The sequence below is a fragment of the Amaranthus tricolor genome, chromosome 10 (genome assembly GCF_026212465.1).
Source record: "Amaranthus tricolor cultivar Red isolate AtriRed21 chromosome 10, ASM2621246v1, whole genome shotgun sequence".
NCBI lineage: Eukaryota > Viridiplantae > Streptophyta > Magnoliopsida > Caryophyllales > Amaranthaceae > Amaranthus > Amaranthus tricolor.
This window is the reverse complement of record NC_080056.1, coordinates 8,220,030-8,231,499: the sequence shown is the minus strand read 5'-3', so window position 1 is coordinate 8,231,499 and position 11,470 is coordinate 8,220,030. Positions and strand designations below refer to the sequence as shown.

At 33.8% G+C, this 11,470-nt stretch overlaps 1 protein-coding gene across 3 annotated transcripts; it reads right to left on the bottom strand.

Moving 5' to 3' along the window:
- Positions 1-2,671: 2,671 nt before the first annotated feature.
- Positions 2,672-8,943, bottom strand: LOC130825217 (ATP-citrate synthase beta chain protein 2). Of its 3 annotated transcripts, none has more exons than XM_057690335.1 (17): positions 8,760-8,943; positions 7,819-7,937; positions 7,621-7,723; positions 6,655-6,720; positions 6,451-6,574; positions 6,209-6,343; positions 6,061-6,121; positions 5,888-5,964; positions 5,495-5,650; positions 5,264-5,392; positions 5,016-5,148; positions 4,769-4,896; positions 4,513-4,618; positions 4,164-4,240; positions 3,992-4,062; positions 3,566-3,850; positions 2,672-3,181 (listed from the first exon to the last, which is right to left on the bottom strand). In XM_057690335.1, the coding sequence occupies exons 2-17, from the start codon at positions 7,916-7,918 to the stop codon at positions 3,106-3,108; spliced, it is 1,827 nt and encodes a 608-aa protein (XP_057546318.1). In that variant the 5' UTR covers positions 7,919-7,937; positions 8,760-8,943; the 3' UTR covers positions 2,672-3,105. The 3 variants fall into 3 exon arrangements, with proteins under 3 accessions (XP_057546318.1, XP_057546316.1, XP_057546317.1); XM_057690333.1 differs by having other exon boundaries at positions 8,571-8,799; XM_057690334.1 differs by lacking the exon at positions 8,760-8,943 and adding an exon at positions 8,439-8,511.
- Positions 8,944-11,470: the final 2,527 nt, after the last annotated feature.

Genomic DNA, 11,470 nt, shown 5'->3' with positions numbered 1-11,470 from the left:
TAGTGTTGTTAACTCACTCAAAGATGAAAAATATAAACGGTTTATGAAAGTGATGACATGGAAGGTTTTTCATATTTTTAATATGTCTGATAGTATATAACCCTAAAAATAAATTAAAAAATCTTTAAATATTAAATGATAGAAAAACGTAATATGCTCTATATTAAAATAAAGCAGCTGAGAAAAGATTTTGAATTGACATAGAACAATTAGAGGCCTCAAATATGAAAAATGCATAAAATTGTAGAATTATTTTCCGATTTATGGTTTACCCTAATCACAACTAACAAGAGATGAACAACAAAATTCAACATCCAAGAAGGCAAGAACTATTAGTTTAAAACAACCTGAAAAAACGAGCATAGATCCTCACCAATTACTTATGTTGTTACCTTTATTGCTTCAAATGAGGCTTTGACTTAGGGAAAAATCTACTTTTTATTGTTTAGGATAGTAGCAAAGAGAAAATTGATGTTTTTTAAGAAAAATATGAATATTTGATAATAAATGAAGAGAGAAAATAAATTGTGTAGATGAAATTTAAATGGAGTTAAATGTATAGATAGAGATTAAAAAAAAGTCATGAAATATTGTCCGAAAAAATAATGTAAAATAAGAGGAAAAAACAAAATAAAAAAAAAAAAACAATAAATAAGAGGGACTGAATTGGAAAATATTCCATGCAAACACTATATATATTACAAGATAGGAAATGCTGATCAGACACATCAGTTACAATAATCTAGGACAAATAATTTACATGGCTTCTATTCGTAGTTGTACATACAATAATTTTATTTATAATCACTCAATCTACAATCATTAATATATATGCACTATAAAATAAAAAGGGAAATGGCATTAAGGGGTTGTTGTTGCCAAACTGGAAAGAAAATAGCTCTATCGTTACTATTTTTGTCGTTAAAATATAATCTTGTCATCTTTTTTGACGCTAAGTTGGCGACAAAACATCTTCTCTTCGTCGCCATTTTTATCGCCAAAAAAATTTCATATGATAAAAAATTAATTTAATATCTATTATTATTATTATTTAATAAGAATAACAAATATTCAATAAATCTTTAATAAATAACATTCTAAATTTTAAACATAAAATAATAATATATTAAAATTAGCAATTAAAAGAGAAAATTAATCACACTAATAAAATAACATATATTACAAAAAAATTATTTCAAATTAATATACTCCAAACAAAAGTTATGTCCACTATAATAATAATCAACACAATTTGAATGACTACCACCACCAAGGAAATACTACAATCCGAGGATCCACCTGATCCTCCCATATCACCAACCTGACTATGACGAGCACTTGACGCACCCGCAGCTGCGCCAAGGCCAACATTAATGTTTTCCCCTCGTAATGCACTCCTTAGCTCTTAGAATATCACTTCAACAACTCGCATTCTTGCATTGCGTGCAACAATTCCCTTCTCGGATTGGGTTGTTCTTGTCAAGTTGAGAGTACATGAATATCCTAAACTCATATGATTAAACCGCTCCATCTCCAAAAGTTGCGCTTTCATCTCATCTCCTTCAAATGAATCTGACGTGATCACTTCATCCTCCCACTTAAAAATTTTCAATTTAAGTCCTATAAATAAAATACATTGAATTAAAGCTAAAATAAATAACTTTCATAAATTAAACCATAATCACAAATATTATTACTTAGTGGCCACAGATCACAACCATGGAACCGATGTCCAACTCTTAAACTTTTCTAGCAGTTTGCAATTTGTCCAAAACATCATGTTCACATCTACGAGTTTCCCTTGCAATTAAATTTTTACATGAAAAAGAAAGGCATGAAGTAATGCTCTTTATGGCGGAAGAGAGAGATTGTTTGGATGAGATGAGAAAAAAAAAATAACAAATTTGTTTTCTAGTTTGGAGTATAGAGGGAAAATAAGGAAGATGGTGGTCTTCTAACTGTTACATTATTACCAACAATAACCGGTCAAAATTTTACTAACAATAGTGCAGGTTAAATGACCCTATATATGGGATTATTCATGCTTAATATAGGAAAATTAGTGAAAGGTTAAAATATTCTGTATAATTTTTTCTTTTTTATACACGGGGAGGACTAGAGGAAAACGGTCGGTCACCTTCCCTCACCCAGGCCCTGCTTTGGGGTGGAATATTGAATATGATGATGATGATATTCGTTTAATCTAAAGCAAGAATATTCACTTCCATAATTAACTTTAAAGTGATCAATTACAGTCTAAAAATGTTCATTTATAACCATACAATGATCACTTATAGTCTTAAAAGTGATCACTTATAATCTTAAACTGATTTATTATAATCTTAAAGTGACCACTTATACCCTTAAAATAATCCCTTATAGTTTTAAAGTAAAACACTTTATAACCTTAAAATTATTACTTATAACCTTAAAGATCACTTACAATCTTAACGTGACCAATAATAGTAATAATAATTTTTTTGTTACTCATAGCAACAATTAATGAGCAAATGCATTGTAAGATCACAGATACAAAAATTCTCTATAGGGCTTGTTTTCTTTGAGTAATTCGAATTAAAATGAATACAAATTTTCATACAAATATATGAAATTAATAAAAGATAAAACAAAAGTGAAAAAAAATTGAGAATCACACAATGACTCAAAAGTATTTATTTGGAAGCTTATTTTGTCATAAAATGATTCTTAAGGCTAATGAAAAGCAATTATATCACTACAATTTGCCAATGTTCTAATATAAAACCCAACAATTAATCAAACTTGAACCTAGATTTGGGAAGAGGTGTATATTAAAGGGGATTTAGTTCAAAAGAATGATAAATTGGCTTATATTCTAACTATCTATTGAGGCTTACAATTAGGAATAGTTTTAAACCATAGAATAACCAGCACATACAACACTATGACACACCGGTGATGATCTCGACTCATTAGAGCCACCACAGTAGAACAAAATGGAACACAAAAACGTCGACCCATTGAAAACTAATTTATTTTGTGTAGAGAGCGTAGAACCACCAGAGTATAACAAAATGGAACACAAAAGTCCTTTTTAGGAAGCAGAACGACTCATCGGAAACCAATTTATTTTGTGTACAGAACATCCTCCCATGGGTGGCGGTACAGCGGCTGCTTCAATCTCTTCTGATCAAAGGTGTGCCTGAAAATCCAATAATTCAGTCAACACAAGTGCATTGAATTTTAACCCAGTGCCAAAGAAATAACTTAAATTGATATACACTGATCAAAACTAGCTCAACTATAATAGAACGTTACGGCCCAGAAAATGTATCGAGGCCCATTTTCACCTCAAAACTAGCCCAAGTGTATCGAGGCTGAACCGTATTTTTAAGAAAATGTCACATGTTTTATGTAACGCAAACCGCGAAATGTGAAATATTTGAGAGTAACCAAGGCGCATGAGTGTATGACTACCCAGTTTTGATTTTAAGCAAACCTTAAACATTGATCAGCAATCAACCTTATATAGAAATAATCATGAGCCAACATAATAGATCTAAATGCAAAACCATATAAAACTTACCCGACTAAACCAATTGAACGTGCTAACACAAAGAGTCCATTCAGATAACCAATGTCAACAATCTCGTTAATCTCTTGCTTTGTGAACATTCCACTACCGGATAGGAGATCCAGGAAGAGAGAACCAATAGCACCATCTACATTTAGAACCAAGTTGTTTGCCTTTGAAAGGGTGTAAGTCTCGACTTGGACAGCATACTCCATGTATTTTACAGACGGAAAATGAGTGCGAGCAAATTCCTGCAAGAGCTCTACTCTTTTGTCTCTGTTGTCTCCTCTCTTGATCCTGTTGTAAAACACATAAGTTTTCAGACTTCTCTTATGACCAAAGCTATCGTGACATAAACTAAGGTGCATAGTAAAACAATAAAACAATGATACAGTATTAACACTTTTTATAAAGCAAGGCAATGGAGAACAACCCTACCTGTGTCCAATTCCTGGGACACGAATTCCCTTCTTCTTCATACTTTCGACAAACTCGTAAGGTGTCAAATTCTGTTAAGAAACAGAAAAGGAAATCTCATATTCTGATTTTTAAGTTAAACATAATTAGTTAAACACTACCACAAGTTGTCTAGTTCCAGTAAAAACCTTACCCGATCATATGCATCCTTGAAGTATCGAGCTGCATCATCAATGGCCCCACCAAATCTAGGTCCAATAGTAAGCAAACCTGGCAATGGAATCCACTTTCAGTAAAATGGCTCATTAAATCATGTGTACTTCTTATTTATGATGTGAAGTTGCAAGTAACGTTTGCTACCAAGGGTCAGTAGGAAACAACCACTTCGTTAGTTTTATTATTAACAAGGATAAGATTGCATACAACCAACCCTCCCAAACCCCACCTTAGGTGGGAGCCACTTAATGGAATTGGGGTAATAAAATGTTGTTGCTAACACAGATAAACCATGTCATAATCGTTGCAAGAGCAGACTGTATTACCTGCAACAAGACTTGAAACAAGGTCTTTCCCAGCTCTTGCTGTAACTATTGTGTTGTGAGCACCAGAGACACATGGGCCATGGTCGGCACACAGCATGATACAAATCTAAAACAAAATAAACTTCCCAGTGAGAAACTCAAAATTTCTGCGCATACATAAACAGGAAAGATTTACTCTCAGAAAACCTGTCTTGGCATTTAGAGTAATAAATTCCCAATTTCACAACAGGGATACTATATTAATCTATATACTAACCTCAATAAACTTTGTACAGTAACGAGGAAGACTACGTTTGAACCACAGCAAGGAAATAACATCACCAACACCAAGACCTTGCTCTACGATGGAAGACATTGGAACCCCAGCATAACATGGCTCTTCACCTGATAGAAAGTAGCATAACATAAAAAATCAAGACTCAAGGGCAATTATTATTATTTTTTTATTTTGGTAAAACTATAGAGCATCTTGAGATTTTTGAAAACTTGAAATTGTAACAAACCTCGGTCGTCAGAAATGGTAGAGATAATGTGAGTTGGAGCACGAACTTTTCCGCTTTTTATCGCTAAGTTTAGATCCTCAGGTATTTGTGGAGGTGTAAATTCCTTCACTGGTGTGATCTTGCCCTCTTCAGCCTACCAGGACATACAGCATAAGAATTAAATATAAAAAGAACAAAAGGAAGATCAAGGCACCTCACTTCTAACAGGAGGATATATTTCATATAAATATATTATGCAAAAGCCTAACCAATTTGTCAAATGTCTGCTTGATAGCACCCTCAAATGCTTCATAAGAATCAGGAACAACAGCTCCAGCTTCTCTCAATGCTTGATTTTTTGCTTGGGCAGATTCCATTTCACCGCCACTTTTTGCGCCCTGTTCAGAATAAATCAAGTCATAAGTAATCTCACTGACATTCTTTGCTTCTTTAGAATCTAGTATGATCTATTTAATGTGCAAGCAAGGAGTAGGACTCACAGCATGGCCAAATTGCACTTCTGATTTGAAGAGCCTTGCACAGGTTCCACTGACCCAAGCAACAACCGGCTTATTTATTTTTCCCTGTTTCAGGGCTTCAACAAGGGAGTATTCATCCCGTCCACCCAACTCTCCTAGGACAACAATCATCTTAACCTGCATTGTATTGCAAAGAGGGTTAGATCAGCAAAATACAGAAGATGGAAGGCAGCCACAGCACATACAATATAGTCCTCAAATAATATAAACATAAGAGCCACTAGCCTACTAAATAGGCTACAAGTAAGCAAGCAAGACGTGATTGAGGCTTTCTACTAACGAAAGAACTATCTCAGAATGCAACTCTGTTAATTAAAAAGATTAAAAGTGTCAAGAGCTCATGTAATTAGCTACCTGTGGGATGTTGTTGAACCTCAACACATGATCAGATAGAGTTGATCCAGGAAAAACATCTCCTCCTATGGCAATACCTGTGAAAATTAACAATTCAAGGAAATATAGATGAATGAGTAGTCAAAAAGATATGAACATAACGTGAGGAAACAATTGAAGAAAAAGATAAATACCCTCATAAATTCCATCTGTTACACGTGCAATTGAATTATACAGTTCATTAGACATGCCACCCTGAAAAAGATAAAAAATCTAAGGCTCGAGACCACACAAAAAGTCAAAAACCTTGGCATTGTGCACAAATTCCTACAAGCCACTTACGGATTTAGAAACAAAACCAACAGATCCAGGCCTGTAAAGCTTGCACTGGATAATGTTGTCAATAGTCCCAGCAGTGTCCCCAATCTTGAAGGATCCAGCTTGGATGCCTCCCACAGTAGCAGGACCAATAACAACCTTGATTACAAATTATAAAGGGACATATTAGTAACTGATTCTTATGCAGAATGATGACAAAAAAACTGAAATGAGATCAACTAAAGACCCCAATGCTTTGCTGTTACCTTATTGTTAGCCCGGGCAAATCCAATCAACTGCTTGGTGTCCGACTCAGGAACACCTTCAGCAATTATAGCAACGACTTTAATGGTTGGTTGCTTCAGTGCTGACATAGAAGAAGCAGCCGCACTACAGTTCAAGATAGAAGGTTAAAAAAAATAGCTCATTTACTAAATATTAGAAGAGATCAAAGGGGAACTGATAATAACCTTCTAAAAGAAGCAAAATTGATAAATACATCAGCTGTAGGATGTGCAGCACAAGCTGCTTCAATGCTGCAAGATAAGGAATGTCACATCAGCCAACTAGGAGAAAACTAATTTGGTCACTATCATTGATCGAATAACCACAAAATTCCACAAATTTATCAATAAAAATTGAATATGCTTATGTATTGGCTTTGAACGGAATCTGAATATACTAAAGTACATACCCAAAAAAAGTAAAACAATCACACAAACTAATCAGCAAAAATTGAATGTGCTAATCTATCCACTTTCTAGGGATTTTGACACTACCAAATCAGAGAGACCTTTAAAAGTAACATAAGTGATCCCTAAAATATTGGAGAAGCACAATGGGTATCCTAATTCCAAAATGACACTACCTACAAAGCCACCAACTAAACTTATTCTTCAATCCAAGTTTTAAAAATACTGATAAAATGATATACGATCACTAGATACCTTATCCATGCGATGTATTATCAAGTCTGACTTAAACCAAATATGGGTGTCCAAGATATAAGATTTGGATAAGAGAATTACAATAAGATTCAATTAGAATACAGTGTAGGCTAATGGATCAAATTTACTTATTAAAATGCCATTTTACCATGAGCACACAGTAAATACTTGTAGGAGTAAAATCCTAGAAAACAAATATTTGTGATGCAGTAATAAACATTAATCTGGTATAGAGTGGAAGCATAATTGATCAGATTTTGACAGAAAGAAGCTTTCACATGAAGCTAGTACACCCTTAAACTCTTCAACTTTTACCAAACTTTCTTTCAGGGATGTGCCACAAACTCCCCCTTCAACCAACATATTTTAGATTATTTTGATCACAAAATGTCAGCAATCACAATACAGAAACATTGCAGATAAAACCCAAATTTGCGTGATCCTTTTATTTTGCACTAAAAATTTTGTCAGAGTGACAATAATACATACGTGGAATGTACAGGGATGGCAATTTCTTCCTGACCAAAAAACAATTTTTGAAATCCTTCAGAACCAGGATTGATGATTCCAGCAACAGAAGGTGTTTCTCTCCCTGGGTAGCAAATATCAATGTATTAGATCAATTATTCAAATAGAGATCTCCTCTTCTATTGATGGAACTAGAAAAAGAAGAGAACATGAAAGTACCACATAGGAAATCAAAATCAAGCATCCGTTGGATAGGCAGCTGTTTATAATTATAAAACAATGCTTGAGTAGTTTTAGAAAAAAGCTGTCCGGTGGCCATGTTGCAGATTCAACCAAGCCTGTATAAAGCACCATAATCAACATACTAGTTCTTACAATCTAAAATTCTAAACGCAAATTTATAACCTCTACAAAACATGATGGTTTAAGTCAGTGTCACATGAATGCAAATCAAAAAGGCGAGTATGGTCGATTTTATACTATAGTTTAGCCACTTTGAGCGAATCGCAAATTCGGGGGGCGAATTCGCTAATCTCCTCCCATTTTCGCCTTCATATTAAAAACACTTAAACTTCCAAACAAGACAAACGTAAATCCCTCCCCAACCCCTAACCCCCACTCCCTAAAAAAAAAAAAAAGAAAACTGCAAACTAACCCATGATTCTCAACTATTCATTGATCTTGATTTTAAGTTGTTAATCATCAACCATTATCAACGGCTAGTTAACAAACGAGTACAGAACCACTAGCTACTGTACTATATAAGATCTTGAAAAAAGTTAACACTTTCATAATCACTATATCTGTAAATTCAAGGAAGAAAAAGTATAAACACATACTTAAACGAATATTAGCAACTCATATACAGAAATCAGAAATCAATGACCTGATTTAACAAACTGAAAGTGAAAAAATATAAATGAAATGAAAGATGGATCGAACGTAATTATAATACAACAACTAATGCGTACTTAGCAATCAAAGCAAATGTAGGTGAACAAACACATGACAGATCTCCAACTAACTCATCATTTCAACTTGGAAACAAATTGAAGCAACCATAAATATAAAGCTGATTAACAACCGACAACAATCGAAAACCTAGACAATCAAATCAGGAGAAGAATGAGGAAAAAGAAAGAGCGAAATGGGAGTGTAACCTGGAATGGAGCAAGGAAGGGGAGGAGAGAGAAGGGGTAGAAGTTGCGAAATTGGAATGGTAGATTGGAGTATTATATATAAGAGGAGAGATGGAGACAGAGTGAAAGTTGTAGACTTGTAGTAGAAATTAGAAAGAGGAAGAAAAGGACAGACGATTCATGTGAAGAGCGAGGGAAACGAGTCCTTCTATTTCACTTGTCATCACCGCATTATATTATTAAATTAATGTTATTAGAGCGAGGGAAACAAGTATACTTCACACGAGAAAAATGAGTACTACCTTGTTATAATTGTAATTTTATTAAAATAAATAAATAAAATATTTTGGTGGTTTTTGGATTTTGGGTGATTTTTTGTACTAATAATTTTTTCTCCGTTGAAAAGCAATTATTATTTTTTATAAAAGAAGTATTATTTTTTTAAGAAAAATTATAACTTATCAATTTAATTTTCACTCATGCCTTTTCTTTCTGCTCAGGTTGTAATAAAATACAAAATCATTTATATCATTCCAAATTTCTATCAATTGTTTGCTAAATCTCAAAATATTCTTTTTCTCCACATGGTTTGGAAATGAAATGGTCTACAAAGAAATAGGAAAATGTACACTCGTGACTTGAGTGCTTCCAAAATAATATTTTTTTTTTGGAAATTCTATGTAGTAACCTTGGGTTTTTGGGTTTTTCACGTGATAACCAAAACTTTTACAAAAATGCACGTAGTAACCAAAACTTTTAAAAAATCCACGTGGTAATTTGAGGTTTACCAAATTGTTCCATTGTGACCTTCTTGCACATAAATTGTTAGCAAACGTTAATTTCAAAGTTTTAAGGCTATTATACGCCTATTTATGCGACTCATCATTTCAAATGCCATCAGTTTCAACCTTCCCCAAAACAAAAATCTTAACTCTACCATCTTTGAATTTGGGGAAAAAATATGATTTAAATGAAAGATGGTAGAGTTAGGATTTATGTTTTGGGGAAAAACGTTAAAATTGATGTCAGTTGAAATGGTAAATCACATAAATAGGCGTACAGTAGCTTTAAAGCTTCAAAATTAACGTTTGCTAATGTTATATGTGCAAAAAGGTTATGATGGAACAATTTGGTAAACCTCAGGGTTACCACATAGATTTTTTAAAAGTTTTGGTTACCACATGGAAAACCAAAAACCTCAGGATTACCACGTAAATTTTCCTTTTTTTAGTGTCTTCCTTTATTGGAAACATAAAAGAAAATGTGACACTAGTGAATATGACTATAAGGGCCCGGTTTAAGTGACTCGAAAATTCATATAAAAAATACGAATTTCGATTCACTCTTCGGACTCTAGAGAAAAGTCTCCTCTAGGATTGTCAACGTTCCGTCTACAAAGAAATATATTTAAAGCAGAAATCAGTGCCAAAGCGAAAGAAACAAGTCAGCGAAAGTTCTTAAGTACAACTTGAGAGCCTAGTGGCCTCTAGATAAACTAAAAAGAAAATGACGAAAGCAAAAAGAAACCAACACAATCTCTTGTAACATAATTTGGAGTAATTTCTACTCATAATCTTATTACAAAAAGGAAACATAGTCTTGATGATTACGGGTTCTAAGTCGAGCCCTCACTCCAGTCCCCACCTGCAATCAACCTACTAGTAGTCGTGTGACAACACGTAGCAGGATCCAAAGAACAATCCAGTACACGTTAGAGACTTTATACAAATGTCAAACAGGTTGATTACAAGCAATGTGTTCATCCTAGCATGCATAGGCTCTAATACATTCATTACTAGATAATTCCAACTTGTAACGTAGCCCGTCCTGTTCAGGTCGTTCAAGTATAAATCAAAATCCTTTTTGGAGGAATACACTTAAGAGAGCTAATCCCAAGGCAACCACCAACCTAAGACGTTGCCCGTCTTGTGCGGGTCATCAGAGGTAAAGTATGCATACCCCATGGTTACCGTAATGATCCAAAACTGCCACGGGAACAATAATTATAATAATTCAAACCAAAACGTTAACCCCTTTGGGTAACAAACACATAAATCCTCAACTTCCAAGTAACTTCTTTCAAATTATTTGAGATGTCTAATCCTTATGTGATTTACAATGCCTCGATTAGAAATGAAACAACACTACTTGCACAGCCACATGAAACAGTATGGTCTAAGTGTGTACCTTTAAGCGCTGCAAACAAACGATGTTCAAGCACGACAGAAATTTCACCCTCTTATGAATCGAGGTCTTAAATAACACACACAAAACGATCACATATTATAACGTGTTTACAAATTTAATCCACTCCATACTACTAAGATATTACTAAGATTTGATAATTTCAAATGTTTTCATCCAATTCCCAAAAGTTCCAAACTTTAAATTTTAACCATAAACTTAAATGGTCAATTCGGACAGTTTAGAAAATTCAAATGAAAAATCCGACTTTGCCACTGCGCCCGGAATGCGTCAATTACCTTGGGTACCAAATTTCATAATTTCTAACATCCAATTACTATTTTTATTATTTTAAGCGTTTAACGAGTTTTTAACGCATCGGGTACATAAAACTACGGAACACGACTAACGTTTCCGGATCGGCGCCAATACCGAGGCAGAAACCGCTGTCCGAAATCCTATTATATTATTACTATTATTATTTATTTATTTTATATTTTTTTTAAATGTATATATTATTCAAATTATTAACTCTTTTAATCTCATGA

Bases quoted from the DNA above. Each gene is read 5' to 3' on its own strand.
- LOC130825217 (XM_057690335.1), bottom strand. From the start codon at position 7,918: ATGGCCACCGGACAGCTTTTTTCTAAAACTACTCAAGCATTGTTTTAT. The intron at 7,724-7,818 runs GTACTTTCATGT...TTTGCTACCCAG, and splicing joins TGATTTTGATTTCCTATGTG to GGAGAGAAACACCTTCTGTT. The intron at 6,575-6,654 runs GTTATTATCAGT...CTTGAACTGTAG, and splicing joins AATTTTGCTTCTTTTAGAAG to TGCGGCTGCTTCTTCTATGT.